This window comes from Gopherus flavomarginatus, chromosome 7, assembly GCF_025201925.1.
Source record: "Gopherus flavomarginatus isolate rGopFla2 chromosome 7, rGopFla2.mat.asm, whole genome shotgun sequence".
In the NCBI taxonomy this organism is placed as follows: Eukaryota; Metazoa; Chordata; order Testudines; family Testudinidae; genus Gopherus; species Gopherus flavomarginatus.
This window is the reverse complement of record NC_066623.1, coordinates 35486767-35511285: the sequence shown is the minus strand read 5'-3', so window position 1 is coordinate 35511285 and position 24519 is coordinate 35486767. Positions and strand designations below refer to the sequence as shown.

At 46.6% G+C, this 24519-nt stretch overlaps 1 protein-coding gene across 1 annotated transcript; it reads left to right on the top strand.

The window, feature by feature from the left end:
• The first annotated feature begins 1562 nt into the window (after nt 1-1562).
• On the top strand, nt 1563-16147 carry ECSCR (endothelial cell surface expressed chemotaxis and apoptosis regulator). Its single transcript, XM_050962237.1, has 7 exons — nt 1563-1593; nt 5371-5484; nt 10117-10230; nt 10612-10710; nt 11546-11582; nt 13289-13385; nt 14027-16147. The coding sequence occupies exons 1-7, from the start codon at nt 1563-1565 to the stop codon at nt 14033-14035; spliced, it is 501 nt and encodes a 166-aa protein (XP_050818194.1). The 3' UTR covers nt 14036-16147.
• The last annotated feature ends 8372 nt before the right edge of the window (nt 16148-24519 follow it).

The window sequence follows — 24519 nt, the reverse complement described above, 5'->3', positions numbered from 1 at the left end:
TCACAGGATTCCAGGAGCTGGGAGTTGAAGACAAACACCAAATAACACAAGATTCATGGTAAAATTCTGAGAGTTGGCAGGACTGGCTAGATGTGGAAGCGGGAATTTTGATGTTACTCTTTTTTGCTTGTGTTAACTACTGTTCGTTTCCACTGAAGGACATCCTCCCTGGAGGACAAGCTCTTGCTTGACTGTCCCTGCATTTTCTTTCTAATGGTTGCTTCACCATCATAGAGGTGGGCAATGTGATTGCGACAACACAAAAGAGAGGCTTGGGAATTAGATTTCAGTAGTGTTACTGGCACCCGTCCTTGCCAGAACTGGTCAAGGACACGCAAACTCTTCCCCGAATACTGGAAATACTTTCCGTCCCCCGCCCTCCAAGGGGCTTTACTGTGAAATGGTGCTGGTTTACATATGCTTATTCCTGTCCCCTGAGGTTTATATTTTAATGAATTACTGGAAAGAAAGGATCTGAGAAGTTGCAATTGGAAAACTGCTGTTGTCATTTCATGAAACTAGGGACCAAGGTAATTCTGGCATCTGCAGTCCAGTCCAGAGATGAAAACTTTGAGGAGACGGGCAGACTTTTAAAGCGCCACGTGGGATGCCTAGCTGCTTTTGAAAACCCCATTAAGCACCAATCTGCATCTTTAGGCCCCTAAATATCTGACCCATGGTGGTGCTCAACAGCATTAAGATCCAAATTTAACAAAGCACTTGAACATGTGCTTTAAGGATTGTCTCAGCTCCAGAAAACAGCTCAAATGGCCTTTCTCTGCCAAGATAGAGCAACAGGCACTAGCTTATTATTGCACAATGCCAAGCATTGGAAACACGTGAATGAGCAGCACAAGAACAATAAGAGACCCACAGAAAACAAAATTACCCTAAAATGAAGCAGTATTATACCCTCCTCTTGTAGCCCTGACCATTAGGAACCTGACTGATTATATTGTTATGTTATGCGTGGGCTTTGTTCTTGGGGGATGAATTCACCCCAGGGCAACGGTGTGGCACAAAACCTAGGCACCACTGAGCACTAGCCTGAGTGAAATCATATCTGCACTCTTTGAATAAATAAAGAATAAAAATAATATAGATTCCAAGGGCAAAACATTGTGACCATCTAGTCTGACCTCCTGTAGCACACAGGCCAGAGACCTGCCCCCAAATAATTCCCAGAGCAGATCTTTTAGAAAAACTTCTAATCTTGATTTTAAAATTGTCCGTGATGGAGAATCCACCTCGACTCTGGGTAAATTGTTCCAATGGTTAATTACTCTCCCTGTTACAAATGTACACCTTACTATATATACATATAGCTCCTTAAACAATGAGATCAACAGGTGTCACACTCTAAACAGCTCATCACCTCTGACTATCTGTATCTTTTGAGAAGTGGGATTAGGTGTCTTCCGAAGCCTGGCCAGACAGAAGATGGGACGGGGGACACAATCCAAATGATTAGCAGAGAAAAACATGGGAAGTGAGGTAGCTTGACTCTCCAGTCATGACTCTATACAAAATACCTCGATCATGTCATTTCAGATACTACAGCCATGCCACGAATCACAGCTGGCGTCACAGCAGGTACAGTCAGCATCTCGGTCCAGTTACTAGATCTGCTGGTTCACCTTATGTATTGACTGTGAGCTCTTCAGGGCGGGGACTCAGTGTGGGCATGTGGAGAGGGATGCAGTGTCCCTGAGTTCTGGCCTGGGCCTCTAAATTCTACTGCAATAGAAATAATGATAGCAATGACGTCCTTCATTAGAAGAGACTTCCCTGCACCACGCTCACTTTACAAACATTAAGTTTGAGATACACAGGTGTCCCTTTTTCATGCAAACAAGTGATTAACAATGTGTGGTGCTTGACCCACAAGCCCCTCTTCACAACACCCCTGCTGGGTTGTTAGCTCCATTTTACTGAGAGGGACATTGAACCAGAGACTCCCTGTGAGAGCCGGGACTAAACCCACACTCCAGGCTCCCATTCCCTGGTTTAATCCATTAGCCCATGCAGGTATGGCTAGGAGAGGGCTCCTGTGTCTAGTTCCATGGAAGCAGCTGTCAAATCACATTGCAAAGGATTGAAACAATGGATTTTCAAACAAAAAGTGCTCCCTTACCTTATTTTTGCTTTTCTTCTTTCTGGTTCCACTGAAACTGGCTCAGGGAGGCTGCTGCAGGTGGCTAGAAGTGAGGACTCCTTCCCAAGAGATGGGAGACAAAGGCTGTCAACAGAAAGCTACAAGCTTCAGTCTGCAAATATAAACCCATATGATAAGCAAGTCTGAATTCTTCCTATTTTCCGGTCCACATGTTTGCTATCTGGGTGGATTCCTCTAGAAACATACTGCACCTTTTGTTTGAAAAATTCCTCAAAAGACATAATTTCCCCCCAAAAAAGCAAACACAACATGATCCTAAATCAACTCCCTAGGTCTGAACATCACAAATCTCTGAGAAAGATTGAATCTGAAATCAGATCTTAACATCACAGCTGGCTTCTATTTCTGCGATAGGCCATACTATAACACTATAGCTTTTATACAACACTTTGCATCCTTAGCTCCCAAAGCACTTTTGCAGAGAAGGTCAGTATTATTGCCATTTTACAGATGGGGAAACTGAGGAACAGGGAGGGAAGTGGCTTGGCCAAGGTCACACAGAAAGCCAGTGGCCAAGCTGGGAATTGAACTCAGGTCTCCTGACTCCTAGTTCAGTGCCTTATCCACTAGGTCACACTGCCTAAACCCTCTCAAATTGAGAAAGTTTGACTTCAGATTTAGATCCAGGGATTTTCAAAAGCACCTATGTAACTTAGGAGCACCAAGGATCAACATAACATGTGTTCCTAAGTCACTGAGGACTGGTCTAAGTTCCGAAGCTGCACCAACAAAATTCTGCTTTGTTCAGTGGATGCAGATGTGTGTCTGCTCAGCTGTGCATCTGCTCTCCTGCCTGTCTCCTACCAAAATAACCATTGTGAAATAGCTATTCCCCTTTTCAGTGGTCAGTATCCTGACCTATGGGTCTGAAACATGGCCCCTCACCATCATCACTATTCAGATGAAGCATTTCCAAATGATCAAAAACATTAAATGGTTCAAAGTCAAGTCGGATGAAGAGATCCGACCTCTAACTAAACAAGTCCTGCTCTCTCAAACGGTCTCCCAACGCAATCGAATCTGTTGTGGTCATTTGCACCAAATGCCTCCCTGCAAGAATCATCTTTGACCCAATGAAAGCAGGATGGAAAAGACCCTTCAGAAGACATAAAATATGATTGCTGGATGTTGTCAGCAGCCACCTGTCTCTCACAGGCATTGTACCCCATGATGTGCCAGATTTGGTTTAGGACAGAACTACATATGCCATAATGTGGCATAAAGCAGTTTTGCCTCTCCTGGAATTGATAGTTGGGGGTGGACTACATCCACCTTGATCAAATTGGCCCTGTCAACATTGGTTCTTCACTTGTGAGGTAATTCCCTTCTCTTCATGTGTCATTATATAATGCCTGCATCTGTAATTTTCACTCCATTCATCTGAAGAAGTGGGTTTTTTACCCACGAAAGCTTATGCCAAAATAAATCTGTTAGTCTTTAAGGTGCCGCCGGATTCCTTGTTGTTTTTGTGAATACAGACTAATACGGCTACCCTCTGATACTTGATAACATGTTTGGGCTGCTGGGCTGTCCAAGACAGCATGACAACCAGGGGTGGCTCTAGACATTTCGCTGCCCCAAGCATGGCGGCATGCCACGGGGGGCGCTCTGCCGATCGCCGGTCCTGCGGCTCTGGTGGACGTCCCGCAGGCGTGCCTGTAGAGGGTCCGCTGGTCCCGCGGCTCCACAGAAGCCGCAGGACCAGTGGACCCTCCGCAGGCACACCTGTGGGAGGTCCACCGGAGCCGTGGAACCAGCGGATCCTCCGCAAGCATGCCACTGAAGGCACCCTGCCTGCCGCCCTCCCGGCAACCAGCAGAGCGCCCCCGCGACATGCCGCCCCAAGCACGTGCTTGGTGTGCTGGGGCCTGGAGCCGCCCCTGATGACGACTAACTAACTAACTTTTTGGAGCAGAACAAGCCCTTTACTAGCAGAGTTATATTGACAGCTAGAGCCAGTGCGGATGTCCACTGCTACATATAGATATGCCGATAAAAGAAGTCCTCCCACTGCAATCCCACGCTGTGCAACTCCTTTAGGTAGTGACCTGGCTGATAACCATTTTCAACTCTGCTGCTCAGGGGTCAGAAACTCACCATAGGACAGATTTACAAAGGGATTTTGGTACCTTAAGATGAAGATTGCTGTCTAGTGGGATTTTCAAAAGCACTTAAGTGGATATCTTTGTAACTCTGGCCCGTGGCTTTTACATGGCCACCATATACTTCACAGCCACACCTGTGGCACCAGCAAGTACATGAGAGAGCATCACTCCTTTCCGATGGGAAAAGCAATTGCATTCAGGTGCAGCGTGGTCCAGAAAGGAGGTCAGCGAGCCCCTTAGATTGTGGGGATCCCCAGGATCCTCTTGGCCACTCCTTCTAAAAGAAGAGTTCCAATTTGCAAAAACCCAAGGCAAGCCTTCTTGTCATCTAATGCATGGAGGGAGAGGGGAATTCAGCATGGCTCCTATTTATCAATCCATGCCTATTTAGCAAAATACTTGCAATGTGCTTAAATGCTTTGCTGAATTGGAGCCTAAAGGAGAAATACTTTAAAGCTGTTTTCCCTGCATTTCTTTCCCACCTGACAGCTAGGAGGATTCTCAGCAACAAAAACCTGCAAAGCCATGCGATGCTGCTTCAACTTTCCTTGTAGGGATTTGTGTGCAGCTTTATTTTTCTGCCTTGTTCTGCACAGGGTTCATGCCCCAAAGTTTTGCTTAGAGTGTCACGTTCAAGTGGACCCCCCAAAATGCAAAGCAAACTGCAAAGGTGAATTTCTGTAGCTGCTCTTGAGCTATCCAAGCATAAAGGAAGTGAAACACATAAGCCAGCATGTGTCGGAAAGCAAACAATTGTGTGTGGGGGTGATGGGTATTTCTAGGCTAGTAAAAACCTCTTTATTTTAAAAATTCGGAAAAAGGAAAAGGTGCAATACGAGATGGAACTCCTGCCATCTAGCCCAAGAATTGTGTTCACCTCAACACACATGAGCAATAAGATTTCTGGCTACTGCTAAAGTCACAGTACTGCAGGCACTCTGTTCCCTCAAGCAGAACAAGAAGCAGTTTCCTTGGCTGTTCAACGCTATGCTCTTTTTAACAGATTACCCATAATTCCCAGGAGGCCTGAGGACTTCCTGGGAAGGGCACTGCCTTTAGCTGAGCTGTTTCTAAACATTTATTTCACAGCTTCAAATGTGTTGACTTTAATTACACCAACTCCCAGGCCCTCAAAGCAGACAACAGAAGGCCATCTGTCCGGCCCAGCTGATGGAAAATCAAAATCGGCATCGACATCAGCTGGTAAGTGCCTGCCGTGTTCCTAGCACAGTACGGTACACTTCATTGTAGTGACACTAAGACTTTGCACACACAGGCTATGTCTACATTGCAAGTGAAGGGTGATTGTAGCACACGTTGGCATATCTGTGCTAGCTTTAATCTAGCTAGCAGGGTAACACCAGAAAGATGCACTCTGGTTGCTACACTGACATATCTACACTGCCCTCCATGCCAAGTGTGCTACAATCTCACCTTCACTTGCAGTGTAGACATACAGAGAGGGTTAGATTGTGCAACTCATCCTCCTGTCAGTGAGTGCTTCCTTATACAAGTGATGCCAGGAAGACTATGTAGGTAAAGGCCAAATTGTTGCATGCCCAGTGCACTGAGCCCTTTGGAATAGCAGGCTCTAAGCGCTCACCAACAGGAGTATTAGCCATCCAGTCTGGCTCATACGCTGTGTAGGAACTTCTCAAACTCTTCATGAAGTTTCACACATCTTTCCCCTATATGGCTGTTGGGTTAGGCAGAAGAGTTATAGAATCAAAAAGCCATAGGATTAGGGACCGCAAGGGTCATCTAGATTAACCCCCTGCCAAGATGCAGGATTTGTTGTGTCTAAACCATCCATGACAGATGGCTATCGAGCCTCCTTTTGAAAACCTCCAGTGAAGGAGCTCCCATGACCTCCCAAGGCAGTCTGTTCCATTGTCCTGCTGATCTTACAGTTAGGAAGTTTTTCCTGAGATTTAATCTAAATCTGCTGTGCTGTAGTTTGAATCCCTTGCCACTTGTCCTGCCCTCTATGATAAGAGAGCTATGACTTTTCTCCATCTTTTATATGGCAGCCTTTCAAGTATTTGAAGACCACTATCATGTCCCCCCTTATTCTCCTCTTTTCCTTCAGCCTTTGCTTATATGGCTTGCATTCCGTCCCTCTGATCATCTCCCTTGCCTCTGGATCCTTTCCAGTTTGACTATATTCTTTTTATACATTAGTGACCAAAATTGGACATAGTCCTCCAGCCAGGGCCTAACCAGCGTCGAGTAGAGCACTGAGTCTTTAGTTTAACATCTCAGGGCTTGGCTACACTGGAGAGTTGCAGCACTGGTGGTGGGTTTACAGTGCTGCAACTTACTCACCGTCCACACTTGCAAGGCACATACAGTGCTGCATCTCCCTGGCTGCAGCGCTGGCTGTACTCCTGCTCTGCCTGGGGTATAACGATTGCAGCGCTGGTGATGCAGCGCTGCTCCGCCAGTGTGGCCACCAAAAGCGCTGTAATTGGCCTCCAGAGGTATTCGGAGGTATCCCAGAATGCCTGTTCAGCCACTCTCAACAGTGCTGCAAATGCTGCAAATGTGGCCACACTGCAGTGCTGGTAGCTGTCAGTGTGGCCACACTGCAGCGCTTTCCCTACACAGCTGTACGAAGACAGCTGTAACTCCCAGCGCTGTACAGCTGCAAGTGTAGCCATACCCTCAGCCAGTATCTCTGATGGTTGCACAGGTAAGCCAATGCGTGCCATAGGTGGTTTATTGGCAGGCTATCTGATTTTATTGGGTGGGGATGAGGAAGAGACAGTGCTTAATTTGCAATGAAAGAGGTGCAGAGGCTCAAGCAATTTTTTTACTTTCATAAAGGAAGCAGGAAAGCCCAGAGTGCTGGGGCTATGAACTGCCAAGCTAGAGGTGCCAGGCTATGAACTGCCAAGCCTAGAGGTGCCAAGGCTCATCCCGAGCAAGCCCTGGCAAAAATTAAGCACTGGGAAGAGAGTCTGTGGTTAAATTCAGGTTGAAAAAAAATCGTCTGAGAGAATGCAGTAACAACTGCAGGGTTTTTTCCAGCTTGCAGCGTTATCCTGTGAGCTGAATTTTGGGGGTTCAGTGAAAGCGAGAGTCTCCCCAAGGAACTTTAAAAAACAAAGGGCAGCCCTATAGTTGACTCCCCTGTGCTGACATGCATTGTCTGGTGCATCTTCAGACCACATTCTCCCACACTGCTGTGTTCAGGGTCTGCACTAATTTGTTCACAACCTTGGCATTCAGCGTGGCGGGGTGGGGCTGTGGCACTGCAGAGGCTCAGGAAGCTCTTTGGGGTGGAGGGTGGTGGCTGCTGGCCAGCCGAAGGGGTGGAATTTTCAAAAGCACCTCAATTGACTTATGATCCCCAGGCTCCTGGAAGATCAATGGGACTTGTGCACTTAGTCACATACACTTATGAAAATACCCCTCCACATGCCTCCCCAAGGCCTTTTGTTGGTGAGTTGGCAAACAGTCAGCATTAATGTCAAGCCTTCTGATCAGTCAGTGGCACAAATATCTTTGGCAAACAGTCTAGGTGAGTTTCTGATCAGTCACAGGGGAATTTTTAATTCCCTGTTTCCCAGTGGTTTTGATCTAACTTCTAAGCATGGAATAGGGGGTGGAATAGGGGATGGAGTACAACCATAGCAGGGGGTTGGTTTGGTTTGGTGGGGAAGGTGTTAAGCCTAAAACAAAGCCCTTTTTCACTGGGAGCCACCGTGGTTAGGGAAAACCAACGTTTCCTTCCAGCTTGGTCTATAATTCTTATTAATTGCTACAAACTGTCCATTGACAAGTCTTATGTCTTGTGTTTTCCTCATCCAAATCCAGGGGAATTGGGAGTGCAGGCTGTGTCCCTTTATATAGCAGCTTTTAATTTAAACAAGAATTCACTGCAATTGAACTAGCTGGTTTACAGGGTCCAGGTGCTCTAAATGAAGTCCAACCTTGGAGTTCTGCCGTCCGTTAACGCCTGGAATACACGGGGATGTCATCCCAGCAGTCAGTATAGACCAGATGACAAAATCCAACCAATGCTTCCTGACTGGACTGTGTCTGAGTGTGAAAGGAGTGACCTCGCTTTGAGAGTAAAATGCCCCCTGTAATGTCTTGGAAAGATCCTTGCCATGCTTCTGACATAGGCCCTAATCCTGTAGTCTCTTCGGAGCAAGATTCCTTTAGACTTCAGGGACAGTTCTCCCAGAGCAAAGGCTCGATCCAGCACTGAAGTCATTTGAAAGACTCCAATTAAGTTCAGCGGGAGTTGGACTGAGCTCTAAATCCTGAGTTCAGGCTTTGAACCCAAGACTGTGGAACAACCGAAGTCCACTCCCGCCCCCTCAACAATCCATTTCAGATTTTACACAAGTCCAAGTGCATGTAGTGTAAGTTAGTTTTATCTGTGTAGATGTTTATGCTCAGTGAAGCTAATAGTTCTTCAGGGTATCACAGAGCCTGATATTTAATTTGAATCCTGCTTTATGTAAAAGCTCAGTGCAGCTTTAATTATGGAATTGCTACTGATATTTCCATCATTCCAGGCTTTTCGTGTGGGATCTAACATTTCCCAAATACAAAGTACACAAGCCAGGCTCAGCAAGCAGAGTAGCAAAGAAAGTCCTATAAGACAGCTGTCAAGTGACCATGGATAAATTAGAAGCTGCAGTATTTTAGCACAAGGCAAACAACTTGATGACTTGAACCATTGTACAGCAACATCTGCAAGCTGGATAATCCCACTACCAGTTATGTTCCTCCGGCACATTTCTACTCTGGGAGGCAGCTGTTGAAGGCTGCTTGAAAATTTCAGTCAAAAAGAAGGTGTGGGGTGTTTATGGGGTTTTTTTTTTTGGGGGGGGGGAGAGTGGCAGGGGGTGTTGAGAAATGTGTTTTGTCTACATTGAAATTTTCCATGGGTAAATGTTAGTTGGCATTAAAAATTTCCCTTTTCCAAAGTGACATTTTGAACCAAAATGTTTCCATTCAAATTAACATTTTATTTCAATTGAAAATATCAACATTTTTCATTTCAACACTTCCAAATGGAAGTTTTTCAGAAATTTTCATTCTGTGAACATTTTGATACTTCACTTTTTTTGTCCTGATTTGGACGAAAACAAATGTTGAAATATTGGAATATTCCACAGGACAAAAATTCCATTTTCTGACCAGCTCCTTTGGTTTCCACTTGGAAAATCTGTTTGTGCTCCAGTGTAGGAGCCTAAAGACGGTGTTACAACCCTTTGCACAGCATATCCTGGATTGGTGCCATTACATCACTGTCTCTCAAAGCCATTGCCATAAGCAGAGGCAGAAAGCTGTGCCAGGAGCTAACCAGTGTGTCTGATAGTTCCCATATACCCTCTGGAAAACCTGAAAACACCACAGAAGTTTCCCTTCCTTGGGATGAACTGTTCAGGCATAAAGGGCAGTTGGTTGAGCTAGGCAGGAAAGCTGGTTCTCTGAGAGGAATGCTGGTCTTCTGGCTAACGCACACAAATGGAAATCGAGAAGTGCGGGCTCTGTACTTGGCTCTTGTTGAAGATGTGTCATGCCACAAATCCCTTGGCCTCACTGTGCCAGCTGTAAAATGGTAGGTCATGAACATTCATTCATTCATGCAGATCTTTTGATGAAAAGGGGCACAGACATGCAAAATACGGTCCTGCTCTCATTGAGGCCAATGGGAATTTTGCATTGATTTCACTGGGAGCAGCTCAGTCTCTCTCTGTTGTAAGGCTAAACGCTCTTTGGGGGAGTGGAGGCACCTTGCCAGTGTGGCCTTGGAATTACATTCTCCCCAGATTCTGAGTAGAAAGTCTTTAGGTAAAACTACCTTTTCCACAGGTGCTTTGAAACAAGAGACCTCTACAACCATTGCCTCTGACTGGAGCACAGGACCTTCCCTCCCAGACCCTACCCCAACGGAGGACAAATCAGCTCTGATGGTGGCAGCGTTTGGTAAGGGCCTGTATTTTGGTGATCCGGAGCTTAGTTGTGCAGTTGTTTTCAACCCTGGTAGGATTAGACCAGGAGTAAACTCAGCCTTTTGTGTTAAAGGTTTATTGAAAGTCAAGATGTATTGTCATTTGAGGAAAATACCACCTAAGACAAAAGAGCAAGACGTTTCTCATTCTAGTGAATATCACCTCTCTGGTCAATACATTTTGATGTTCATTACAACAGAAATAAAAATCTGCTTAATGTTTTTCCTTAAGGATGCAATCCACGTCCCATAGAAGTCAACAGGGCTAACTCATTGACTTCAATAGGAGTAAGACTGGGCCCCAAACAGACCCGTTACATTATCATTGACCAATCATTCTTTTCTCCATTGCTCAGGTGTCATCAGCTTCATAGTCATTCTGGTAGTTGTTGTTATCGTCCTGGCCAGCGTGGTCAGTCTGAGATTCAAGTGTAACCGTTCCAAAGATGCAGAAGGTATTTGTATATGCTTGTGTGGTTACAGTCATTCCAGAAGTGCTATAAAGGGTTGTATCCAGAGCTAAATGGCATTTCTGGTCCAGATCCCTGTTTTCGGTCACAGATGGGCTTCAGAACTGGGCTCATGTAATTTTGGTATAAAAATCCTTTGTAGGCCGAAACTCTCCATGTTTGGTCTCATCCTGAAATTATTCCTTTCCCTCTTCCCCTTTACCCCTACTAATTAGCAAAAAAACTTGATCTGGCCATTTTGAGTAGAAGGGGAGGGGAATGAGCTTAAGATGCTTTTATTAAAAATGGCTTTGTCTTTTAAAACCAAACGTAGTGCAGTGGAGAGTAGTCATTTTTGCCTATGTAAATAAAACAATCCAGTGTGAACGTATATTGAAAGCCCAAGTCCTACCCTACACATACAAGGAACAGAGGTAAGTCTGGAGCTGCCTCAATGCAATTTGCAGATTTTACTGGCTTTAAATCTCTTGCTCCACGTTGCATTAGCACAGATTTTTGCATTGAATGTGTAGTAAGATTTCCTGGTGAAGCCTGTATTCCAGCTCAAGGACTGTCCACTAGGGGGCAAAGCAGCTCAAGTGACAGGACACTCGATGCTTAGCCAAAAGGCTTAAAAGAAACAAGTAAGGCAAACAGCAGCACTGTATTCAGCTCACTCAGCTTTATACAGTTTTCTCTAATCAGGGCTGAAATACTTGGCAGAGGCTTTACATTCCATTGATTGCCATTTATGACACTACCAGGGTCATTCTGAATACATCTTGCTTTGCTCATTGATAGATGTTTTTTTTCACCCAGCACCGTTTTTTCCCCCCAACAGATAAACAGAAGCCGGGGAGCTCCATGGTATCTGAAAGGTAAGGCTGCTCGGCAATCATGGCTTTCTTCACAGCCCACTATGAAGGATCAGGGATTAGTATCATTTATTCATATTGCCATAGCACCTGTGAGCTCCAGGCATGGACTAGGACCGATCTCTGAATTTCTGAGATGCATTGAAGCCAATGGGGGGCACAGCACCTTCAGAAAATCAGCCTACCTATATTTAGGTACCTAACTATGTACTTAGATGTGTAAGTTTAGGCCCCCAGATCTGAAAATGCATTCACTGAGACAGGAGCGGTCTCAAAGACCAAGTTTATATGACACGCCCCATTACCACAGTATCTGAGCACCTCACACTCTTTAGGGGTACGTCTACACTAAAGGATAATTTCGAATTAACTTAAACCAGTTTTATTAAACAGATATTATAAAGTTGATTGCACACTAGGCACATTAATTCGACGGTGTGCGTCCATAGTCCGAGGCTAGCATCGATTTCCGGAGCATTGCACTGTGGGTAGCTATCACTATAACTATCCGGCCAATAACTTCGATTTGCGGCCACACTAATCCTAAATCGATATGTTAATATCGATTTTAGCATTACTCCTCTCGTTGGGGAGGAGTAAAGAAATCGATTTTAAGAGCCCTTTAAATCGATTTAAAGTGCATTGTAGTGTGGACGGGTACAGCGTTAAATCGATTTAACGCTGTTAAAATCGGTTTAACAGCGTAGTGTGGACCAGGCCTAAGGTACTTACTCCCAATTTGCAAAGGAGGGACTGAGAGGCTAAGGGTCTTGCCCAAGGTCACTCAGAAAGTCTGTGGCAGGGAATTAACTCAGATCTCCCCAGTCATAGGCTAGTGCCGCAGTCACTAGATCACCCTTCTCCAAACTGTCTGACAATCTAATCTGAATCAACAGAGTAAAGGGAAAGGATGCCTCTTCCTGACTCACTTTTTTCATACTCCTCCACAACACAAACGGTAGTAATACCCCTGAATGCTGCTGCTACTTTAAAACAATATGTTCCTGGTGCTTCTTTGTATAACACAACCAGTAACCTAGCGATTGCCAGAGCCCTGGAGGCTGAACTCCACTGTGGAGCCCCAGAACGGACACAGCATAAGCAACAGTCAGTGCAAGACTCCCCATGCCTAGCAATGTGTTCAACCATGATGCTGAAGGACCACGTAGTGAAAGGGTAATTCAGGCGCTCTATCCATTGTGTCCTTGGCTTCTTCATGGAGTCTGCCAACAATGGTACTAATTGTGCTGATAGATTTGTTACATGAACATTTACCTACTTAAGAATTGGTCTGAAACCACAACTTGTTTCCGAGAGACCACTGAGGAGACATCGGATGAGAAGAACTTTCTTTTATACCAGTAGAGATGGGTCAAAACCAGAACAATGATTCCAAGTTCAGATCCAAATTTCACAGGACTGTGTTGTGTCTCACTGATCCAGTTTGGATCCATTAATCCAGAAGCTTCCTACCCATAACTATGGGGAGTGCCAGATCTAGATTTGAATTCTATAGCTTGGGTTCCTCTCTCTTCCTGGATTGGAAATGAACCAGAAACCAAGAGGGGGAAAGCTTTAGCAGCTATTCCTGATCCACTGAGTCATCCTTTTACCTAGCCTTGTCTGATTGTGATGAGAAACCTCTCCTCTTATGACAGTTGCTTTAATTTTCCAAAGACAGTAATTGGCCTGCACCTTCTCTTGTTTAGCAGTTGCTCTCCTGCTACAGCCAAAGACAGCATCACTCTGATCTCCATGAAGAACTTAAGCATGAACAACAGTACAAGTTACCCCTCTTCAGAAAAGGTTTCTCTTTCTAGCCTTGAATTTTAGAGAATTGCTTAGGATATTGTTTCTCTCCTTGGGGAGAAGATCCCTTTGCTTTCTTAATCCATCGGAAAGGTGGTAATAAACAGGTCCATGCAAACTTCCAGAGGTCTGAGTTGGTTCAGAAGAGCATGGAAGAATGTGGGTGCTTATCCAAAGCTTACCTGAACTATCTGAGTCCTTTGAAGCACTATTAGCATGTACTGTCTTTCTAGGTATAAGTGAGGGTTATGTTGCCCTCTAGTGGCCAGCTGACAACACACTGGGAAGGTACTACCACTATGGGTGAAAAAGGTTCTCTAGCTGGAGATAGAGACCTATGTTTGAGAGATCAGGGACCACTGTCCTCCTCCCAACTCCCACTGTGGGTATGATGTGTTGTGATTGGTGTTTGCAGTACATGGTTTAATTAACATCATATGCCCCCCCCCAACAGCTGGACCATCACTTCCCTAGAGGTTACTATTTGACACCTAGTCTAGCATTTGGGATTGTTGGAGGGATGGCCAAGAGTTCCCAAGTGGCTCTCCAAGGGCTAGTCCCTGGGGGGACACTTTGCTTGTTTTCTTTTGTCTGCCAAGAAAAACCTGCTGATGCATCATGTTTTGGTTCTTTTGTAGGTGTTATGAAGACAGTGACATGACAGGAGCCATGAGAAAACACTACTAGCTAATCAGCACTGACTTTCTATTTTGGCAGGGGGAGGCATTTCCTTTATACGTTATTACATCCTTTCCAATCAATATATTTACTCTAAAATCAAGCTCAGTAACCCGATGTGGGTCATAAGAGTTTTCTCCAGCTGGAGCCAGCCTCTCATAATGTTTGATGTTCTCATATATTTCTGATAGGCACACCAATTTCAGTGTGTTCTAGCAGCTCCTAGGGGTAGGAAAACCAAACGTACAACTTCACTGATGACACAGACTGCTCCTTTAATGACCCTTTGACATCTGTGGCAGACAATCATTGGCTTGCCCCACAGCTGATCACAAACATCCCAGTTCAGCTTTGCACTGAAAGGCATGATTCAAAGCCCACTGAAACAAACAGAAAGACTCCCATTAACTTCAGTAGGTGTGGATCAGGCCTGAAGTCAATGCTTAAGTGCTTTGCTGAATTGAGGCATAATTGCTGATAGCCCCTCTCCGTGCCTCAATTTTCCTATCCAAAGCAGGGATGATGTTTACCTACCTCACAAGGGTGTTGTGAGGCTACATTAATTAATGCCTGGAAAGCAGTTGGAGATCCATGAATGAAAGCTGCTGGAGAAGTGCAAAGTATATTAATTATCATTTTTATGAATTAAACTTCAGCCAGTCAGACATGTTCCTATGACTATAGTAAGCTCCCTGCTGGGAATATCCATAACCCTTCCTTGATGGCAAATGTGGTCTCTGAGTATATGATACTTCCAACAGGTCTGTGCTCTGATCCCTTCTGAATAGGGACAGCAACATCTGTTAGATGAAATGATTCAGTTACTTGGAATAACAGAAGTAAAGTCACTTTAACAGAATGCAGCCTTTTCTTTGCTGCCAGTCTTTGGTTCCTAACTAACAGCTCCAACAAGCCACTGGGCTTAAGACTATGTCTACATTTAAAATGCTACATACCACAGCTGCGTCTGCTCCACTGTAGTGGAGACAATACCTACAACAACTGGAGGGGTTCTCCTGTCACTGTAGTTAATCCACCTCCCCAAGAGGTGATAGCAAGGTCAACAGAAGAATCCTGTCAACCTAGCACTGGCTACAGCTCAACTAGTTTCCTGGGTCAACCTAACTTTTCAGTGTAAACTCAGCCCTCAGGCAGAGAGACCTTGGCACATAATCAATGTACACTGGTGGACCTGAACACCAGCCTGGGACAAACAATCAGCCACATGTAATTACATTTCAGCCCATTCTTGAGGGCTCTGTTTATTCTTCAGCACACAAAAAGAAACATGAAATAATGACACAAGCAACAGTCCTGTTTCTGAGACTGTTCCCTAGTAGCAAAAGGGTCTACTCTCCCCCAACTTGGGGGGGGTCTTCTTGCTCCTCAGAGCCTTCTGCTACAGCCACCAAAGAGAGTACAATGAACTCTCCTGGGCCCTCATTGATATCCTCCACCTGGGAATCAGACCCAATCATTAGCTACTGTCCAGCTGGGTCAGCTGATCCGCAGCACCTGCCTCCCTGGCCCAAAAAGGAACAAACCACACCCTTGTTACACTCCCTATACAACACATAACAGGAAATGTCAATGAGAGTTTCTGCCTAGGCATTTATACTGTGCTCATCACTGTGATGTTTGAGCAGTGGTACCTCAGGTTTAACACAGATGTTTCTTTGTAACATGTTTGTGGCCAGACCACCTCCAAAGCTCTGAGCTTTCAAAAGCTAAGCAATGCTGGGCCAGGGTATTTTGTAGATTGGAGTTCTCCAAGGAAGATGCAAAGTGCTGCAGGAAATGATATTGATGGGTGCTCCTTACACCTGCAGTCAGTATTGAATGCTGAGCTAGCATGCTGGAGGTGGTGTCCTTTGGGCAAGACATAGAACAGAGATCCTAGGACACTTTTGGTAATAGCACAGCTGACCTGTTCAACTTCCCAGCCTCCTAGTATGGCAGAATTACATTGTGCCTACCTCCTACATTTTCCTAACTTTCAAATGGATCTGGGGATGTTCTACAACAGGGGTCGACAACCTTTCAGATGTGGTGTGCCGAGTCTTCATTTATTCACTCTAATTTCGCGTGCCAGTAATACATTTTAACATTTTTAGAAGGTCTCTTTCTATAAGTCTGTAATATATAACTAAACTAATGTTGTATGTAAAGTAAAAAAGGTTTTTAAAATGTTTAAGAAGCTTCATTTAAAATTAAATTAAAATGCAGACCTCCCCCCCCAGACAGGTGGCCAGGACCCAGGCAGCGAGTGCCACTGAAAATCAGCTTGCATGATGCCTTCAGCATGCATGCCATAGGTTGCCTACCCCTATTCTACATCCTAATCCACTGAGCACTGTTAAAGATGATACACAAAGAAGTTTGCAAGTCAGACTTTTGCTGCTTTTTTTTTTTTTTTTTGGCTCCTGTGTGATGTATATGGAGTCGGATAGGGTTATTTAAAAAAATTCTGCTAGTTCACCTTTAATAACAGGAATTGCTATTATTTACTAGGGGGGTCACACCCTTTGTTGCTTATGTTGGCTAAGGCTGAACTGTACATCCAGTGCCCTTGCAGTCTTCAGTGTGATTTCAGGACTATAGAAGAGACAATAACAAAAGTACACTGTCTCCTGGTGGGTGTGTGGGTGTGTTGCGTTCCTGCTTATTGCTTCCTTCTCCCTCCCTGGTACCTTTCCTGGTTCCTGAACTCAAGTGTTCCAGTTCCTGTAAGTACTTAGCTTTGGGGGTGTGCAGTTACATAGGGCGTGCTGCTACATACCTGCCAGTTGGACTGCAGTTAAGTTTTGTTCAAACTGTTTTGACCTAATGGGTTCATCGTTGTTACATTTTGATTGACTATCTACCTGAGGGTCCTGCTTCCGTTTCCTTGTGTTTAGGGACTGCTGTTCTGGGGTGCATCAGAGTGTAACACCTGGCTTCCTAAAGCAGCCTGGCCTGTCTAAGGAATTCTCCAGCCAGGTAACACATGCTAATCCTCAAGGATAGCCCAGACTCCTGTGCCTGGCTCCCTGGGTAGCACGCCAGCCTAGCCCAGATAAGGTTCCTGCAGCCGTGACATCAGAAAGGTTCATGGATGAGCACCACAGAACCTCTGAGGACCCAGATGACTAATGCAACCCTGTCTCAGACTAGGGTGCCTGAGGTAACCCCAGCAGAAATCCCTTTGAGGCCAGAGAGCACCTCCACTTGACATAGCCAGAAGAGATCTAACAAAGCCCCTAGCTCAGCAAGGTGGCACTGTGTTGTTAGGGATTATAAATAGCTAGATAATAAGACAGCACCCACCTACCCCAGTGGGTTGGTGCACCCCAAGTTGGTTATATGGATCTTGAACCCCCCCCAGCCCCGCACTTACCTCTGATTGGGCCTAAACACATTGGTTCCCTTCCGCAACCACTGAAGAAGCAGGAACTAACCCCAGAAACAAGCACTGCACTCAGCAATTAAACAACAAGCTCTCCAACAGCATCAGAGACAATTTGGGGGTTTTCTGGAAGGCACACACACAACTCCCCCAATCCCTGCAATAGTACAACCAGGAGCCAGGCACAGGCCTCAGGGCAAGTGTGCTCTTTCTAGCCCCACCCTGTGGCAGATAATCAGCCCAGAGCCCGACTGATGTCCTGCAGTCAATGCTTTGCCCCTGCACTGGAGGGGCATTCCTCCCCTCCAGTGGGGCAGCTGGTGGGCAGCAGGCAGTCAGAGTGGGATTTCCTCCCCATCTTCCAGGGCTAGCTCCCTTTTCAGCCTACCTGCTCCTGGGGACAGAGCGGACCCTTCCATGCTGCAGCCATTCTGCACCAGCACTAGATCATCAGAAAGGTGTCCTAGGTCAGTACTGGGCCCCCCCTGGGTTACAGCACCCAAGACTCACTGCCTCTGTGCCCAGCTCCCTACACATCTCCCTCCTTCCATCCCCCACAGAGCTGCTCTTGTCAGCACAAAAGCATTGTGCCAGTTTCCCATATCCAGGGGTGGTGCTTTCACCCTGGGCTAGCTAACTTGGCTGGGCTATAGACTAAAGCCTGAGTGAGGCTTTCACTTGGGCTGATCACACACTCACTTTGCAGTGAGGATGCAGGCTAAACCACTCCAGTCATGGATAGCAGGTATAATAGGCCAGGGAAGGCTAAGCCCTCCCTGGCGCAGCTGCTGCCGACCTGCTGCAGGACACCTGGGCCACGGTGGCCCTGCCCCTTCCCCGAGGTCCACACTGCCTCCTGCTGCTGCCTGATGGTTAGACTTCCACTACTCCACCACCCTCCCTCTAAAAGTCCCTGCAGCTCGTCGCGTCCCTCTTCCTCTTGGGAGGGGGAGTGAGGAGGGACACAGCAAGCCAGCGGCGGGAGGGGGCATCTGATTGGGGAATAAGCGGCTCGAACAGGCGCTTGGGCTAGCCCGGTGCTGGGAGGGGGTGATTCAGTGGGGAAGACCGGTGGCTCGGCCTGGTGCTCGGGGGGTCCAATGGCTCGGCCGAGAGAGCTTTCAGAAGAAGAGGGTCCAGCGGGTTGGCCTTGCGCTCGGCTCAGCCCAGACCAATGGCCCCGATGCTTAGTACTGATAGTCCTCCAATGCCTTCTCACAATTCTCCCCATGTGCTCAGAAGGACAGGCAAGTTCTCCCACAATTCACTGGGTTAGAATCATAGAGCAGCTCATCTTCCTGCAGCACAAAGAACCAAGTGCTGTGCCCTGGCCCCAGCAATACCAACAATACACGCAGTGAGTGCAGCACGAGTGAGGATGCAGTGCAGTAGCTTGGGTATGGCTTGGCATACCCGGGTTGCTCACACAGGTGGCGAGATCCAGATGCCAATCACTTAAGTCTGCAGTGAAAACACACCTACACTGAGATTCCCAAGGCCACCCAGGATCTGGATCCCCAGTTTCCATTTGATTGTAATGGGAATTTATCATCCAAATCCTTAGCTTTGAAAATCGCAGCCACTATATTTTGCAATTTAACATTCTAAAGCCCAAATTCCATGATTGGTAACTGTATATACCTCTCCGCCCTGCCTACACTCATGACTCGCTCTAACAAACTTAACTTGCTCCATAGCGTGAAGGAACAGACTTTTCAAAATGCCTTATTTAACATGCTGCACAACATGCAGATATTGACTTCCCTTGAGGTGAACATCAAAATGTATTGATCTTCAAGATAAACATTGATGGCAGTGAAAGAAAAATAAACCTCACTTTCACTGACAGAGTTAATATATGTATTGTTACATATACTCCATTGCACCAGTCAATCGGGCACAATCATTTAGCTTGATTTAATTTCATAGGGTGATTTAAGGATGTATTGTGGAGAATGCAGGACTGAAATATGCTGATGGCAATTACTGACCTGCAGCTGGGTTTTACAGAACATAATAAAGTGTATGGAATAATAAATGCAATGTTTTCACAAGTAACTATTGATTGAGTTTCTAAATATATCCATTAGTGTAATAATTTAAATGTGTGTGAAAGGTGGACTACAAAGGATGTTTTTTTAAATAACCTGCAAAACTCTTCTGTAAAATTACGGAAGGGAAAAACATATAGTTTGGAGCTGATTGGAAAATAGAACTTCTGTCCCACTGCAAATTCTGTCTGTCACAGTTTGATCCAGTCCCCCTCTCTGGACAGACACCAGTCTGTTGTGAGTGAACCCTAATGGCTGGATTCTACATGCTCTTAAACTTACTGGGTCTGGGCAGAACAGGGTCATTATTCCTAGCTCTGAGTCTCTCAGGCACACTCCTGCGTGCAGACCCTGTGTTGACACCCTTTGCTGGGGTGCAGACTCTGCTGCCCAGCTGCCTTAGACCCCCACCTCTGTAGGTCACCTTGAAAATGAATTGTACAAAAATAGAGTAAAAATGTTTGCAATATTAAATAACGCGAGGATCAAATTCCAAGAATTCTCCTTCTAGTCCCCAAACCGGGGGTGGGCAAACTATGGCCCATGGGCCGGATCCAGCCGTTTTAAGCCAACCCATGAGCTCCTGCTGGGGAGTGGGGTCTGGAGCTTGCCCCGCTCCGGCGTTCCAGTTGGGACTCTGGCTTGGGGGCCGTGCCCCACAGCTTGGCCCCACTCCAGCACTCCAGCTGAGGTGCTGGATCGGGGGCCGCTCTGGCGCTCTAGCCAGGGCGCAGGGTTGAGGGCTGCACCACGAGTCTCCCACAAGCCACGGCATGGGCCCACTCTGGCCCCTCTGTGCTCCAATGGTCCCCTCTGGAGCTCCAGTGGGAGCTGTTGGGGTGGTGCCTGCGGATGGAGCAGCAAGCAGAGCTGCCTGTCCATGCCTCCGCGTAGGAGCCGGAGAAGGGACATGCCACTGCTTCTAGGAGACTCTTGAGGAAAGCGCCGCTCGGAGTCTGCACCCTTGAGCCTCTCCCCACACCCAAACCCCCTACCCCAGCCCTGATTCCCCTCCTGCTCTCCAAACCCCTTAATCCCTGGAGTACCCTCCTGCACCCCAAAACTCTCATCTCCAGCCCCATCCCAGAGCCTGCACCCACAGTGGGAACCTTCACTCCTTCCTGCACCCCAGCCCCAGCCTTGATTCCCCTCCCGCTCTTGGTCCCAGCCCAGAGCACCCTCCAATACCCCAAACTCCTCATCCCCAGCCCTACCCCAGAGCCCGCATCCCCAACCAGAGCTCTCACCCCCTCCTGTACCCCAACCCCAATTTTGTGAGCATTCATGGCCCGCGATACAATTTCTACTCCCTGATGTGGCCCTCAGGCCAAAAAGTTTGCCCACCCCTGCCTAAACCATGTGCACATGTACCTCTGAAAACCTGTCCTTTCGTGCTAATAGTTCCTAGGGTCCTACTGCCCCTTCTCAATCTCTAAACTCATGGAAGACACAGTCTACAACCAATGAACTCACTTCCTGTTCTCCAGCTCTGCCTTGGATCCCTTCCAATCTGTCTCCTGATATCTCCACTTTACAGAAATTACTCTCAGTAGGGTCTCTAATGACCTCTTTACGGCCAAACCTCAGGCCCTCTACTCTGTTTTCACCCTCCCCATCCCTCTGCTGCTTTTGACACTGTAGTTTATTTCCTCCTTGGCATCCTACCCTCACTGGGCTTTCAAGATACTATCTTCTCCACCTACCTCTTTGACTTCTCTTTCAGCATCTTTTCAGCCTCCTACATACTGCCCTAATACAATTTGGTCATATAACTAAGCAGTACAGTTGTTCCAAATAAAAGTGTGGAATGAGGCCAGGCAGCTTATGAGGGAAGATGGTCCCTGAGGGAGTCTGTCTGAGGAAGTGGTCGACAATAGGAACAAGTTTGAGAACCACAATATTGAATCATCCAGCCTGCAGGAACTGGTGGGGCCATCTGACTGCAACCTGGGCTATTACTGCAACCTCCTCTCTGGGCTCACTGACACTCACTTAGCTCCCTTTAGGCTGTACAAAATGCAGCTGCCAAAATGATCTTCCTAACATGTCACCCTCCTCTTTGGATCTCACCACTTGTTCCCACCTTTTCCACTACATCAAAATCAAGCTAATTGCGACTTGCTCATCTCTACTTATGGGACCTTGTTTTTTACTGTGATGCTCCCCCCCTCCTCCACTCTCAGTAATGCAAGTTTTGTTGCCTCATTTAATTGAATTTCCCACAACCTTCTCTGCATTTTCTTCGATGCTGTTCCTACACACTGAATGCCCTTCCCAAGCTGATGCACTATGACACTATCCTCTCACAAGCAGCCACATGTCTGGGTTCAAGCCAGCCATTCCTGTTTTTGCCCCTTTCCGGCACTGATATAAAACTGGACATGGTTTTGTCCAGTATCATGCACAGGGAACGTCATTTTGCAGAGCACACTGCTCTGTGCCTGTCAGCATGCCGCATGCTAAGTCACACAGGTGGGGGCAGGGCATTCTGCAAAATGGTGTCCTCCGTGTAGCATGACAGGTCACATTGGTGTGGGGGGGTGGTCATGCAGGTGGCAGCAGGGACAACCAAGAGGATGTCATGTATTCTGGGGAGGCACAAGTAGCCAGCGTACCCTCTCATCATTTAGATCCTTCAAGATCCACTTTTGCCATGAAGATTACAAGAGAAAGAGAGTTTATACACCTCCCCGTCCAAAAAGCAAATGGATCTACCAATATGTGCCAGCCACTGCCCTGCCCTTGTCACCTGTAACTCATAGACTCATAGACTCATAGACTCATAGGTCAGAAGGGACCAATCTGATCATCTAGTCTGACCTCCTGCACAAGGCAGGCCACAGAACCCCACCCATCCAATTTTATAACAACCCCTATCCCAGGACCGAGTTATTGAAATCCTCAAAAATGTTTGAAGACCTCAAGCTGCAGAGAAACCACCAGCAAGCGACCCGTGCCCCACGCTGCAGGGGAAGGCGAAAAACCTCCAGGGCACCTGCCAATCCGCCCTGGAGGAAAATTCCTTCCCGACCCCAAATATGGCGATCAGCTAAACCCTGAGCATGTGGGCAAGAGTCACCAGCTAGCACCCAAGAAGGAATTCTCTGCAGCAACTCAGTACTCATCGCATCCAACATCTCCCCGCAGACCATTGAGCAGACCTGTCTGGTGGTAATTCAAGATCAATTGCCCAAATTAACGATCCTATCATAACATCCCCTCCATATACTTATCAAGCTTTGTCTTAAAGCCAGGAAAGTCTTTTGCCCCTACTACTTCCCTCGGAAGGCTATTCCAGAACTTCACTCCCCTAAATGGTCAGAAACCTTCGTCTAATTTCAAGTCTAAACTTCCTAATATCCAGTTTGTACCCATTCGTCCTCGTGTCTACATTAGTACTAAACTTAAATAATTCCTCTCCCCTCCCTAACGTTAACCCCCTTGATATATTTATATAGAGCGAGCATATCCCCCCTCAGCCTTCTTTTGGCCAGGCTAAACAAGCCAAGCTCTTTGAGTCTCCTTTCATAAGGTAGTTTTTCCATTCCTCGGATCATCCTTGTAGCCCGTCTCTGAACCTGTTCCAGTTTGAATTCATCCTTCTTGAACATGGGACACCAGAACTGCACACAGTATTCCAGATGGGGTCTCACCAACGCCTTATATAACGGTAATAACACATCCTTATCCTTGCAGGAAATACCCCGCCTGATGCATCCCAAAATCGCATTTGCTTTTTTTAACAGCCGTATCACACTGGCGACTCATAGTCATCCTGCTATCAACCAGTACCCCAAGGTCCTTCTCCTCCTCCGTCGCTTCCAACTCATGCGCCCCCAAAGTATATCCAAAATTCTTAGTAGTAATTCCTAAATGCATGACCTTGCACTTTTCACTATTGTATTTCATCCTATTTCTATTACTCCAGTTTACAAGGTGGTTCAGATCTTCCTGAATAGTATCCCTGTCCTTCTCCGTGTTAGCAATACCCCCCAGCTTTGTGTCATCCGCAAACTTTATTAGCACATTCCCGCTCTTTGTGCCAAGGTCAGTAATAAAAAGGTTAAATAAGATCGGTCCCAAAACCGATCCTTGAGGGACTCCACTGGTGACCTCCTTCCAGCCCGACAGTTCACCTTTCAATACGACCCTCTGGAGTCTCCCCTTTAACCAGTTCCTTATCCACCTTACAACTTTCATATTCACTCCCATCTTTTCCAATTTAACTAACAGCTCCCTGTGCGGAACCGTGTCGAACGCCTTACTGAAATCTAGGTAAATTATATCTACCGCATTTCCTTTATCTAAGTAATCCGTCACCTTCTCAAAGAAGGAGATCAGATTGGTTTGGCATGATCTACCTTTAGTAAATCCGTGTTGCAATTCGTCACAATTACCACTGACCTCTATGTCCTTAACTACTTTCTCCCTTAAAATTTTTTCCAAGACCTTACATACTACAGATGTCAAGCTAACAGGCCTATAATTACCCGGATCACTCTTATTCCCTTTCTTGCCCTCGCCCTTCTGTTGTACTCGTCTTTCAGGATGTCAGCTATTAAGACAACAGACCTTGTTGCCCTCTAGCCTTGAGCGCTTTGCAGGCGCTGTGCAGGCAGATACAATGACAATAACAGCACAGCTACCACACCAGAGCTCACTTCGGCTCCTGAGAGCTGCCATGCAGTGCCTCCTCTCAGCCAAGCCATACAGGAGTAAACCGCAGTGCCTAGCACCAGCATGAGGAGGGGATGCTCCGAATAACCAGCAGCCCCGAGGAGCTGACCCGGAGGTCGCAGGCCCATCTCAGTGTTCCCAGCAGTGTGGGGTGAGCCAAGGGGCTGAAGCCTTCACCAAGAGGCGGGAAGGGGCAAGTACTGTGCGGCACCGGGCTGGTTGTTGCCCTGATAGCTGGCTGGGAAGTTAAGTTTACAGCATATCAACGACGTCAATGAGTGTTTCCGTGACGTCATCGCCTACTACGATGACGTCACCACTCGCTCGGACTCCAGGCGCC

Coding starts and splice junctions, on each gene's coding strand:
- ECSCR (XM_050962237.1), top strand. CDS start 1,563: ATGCCACGAATCACAGCTGGCGTCACAGCAG. Junction 1,594..5,370: donor CACAGCTGGCGTCACAGCAG/GTACAGTCAGCA, acceptor TTTATTTCACAG/CTTCAAATGTGTTGACTTTA. Junction 5,485..10,116: donor ATCGGCATCGACATCAGCTG/GTAAGTGCCTGC, acceptor CCTTTTCCACAG/GTGCTTTGAAACAAGAGACC.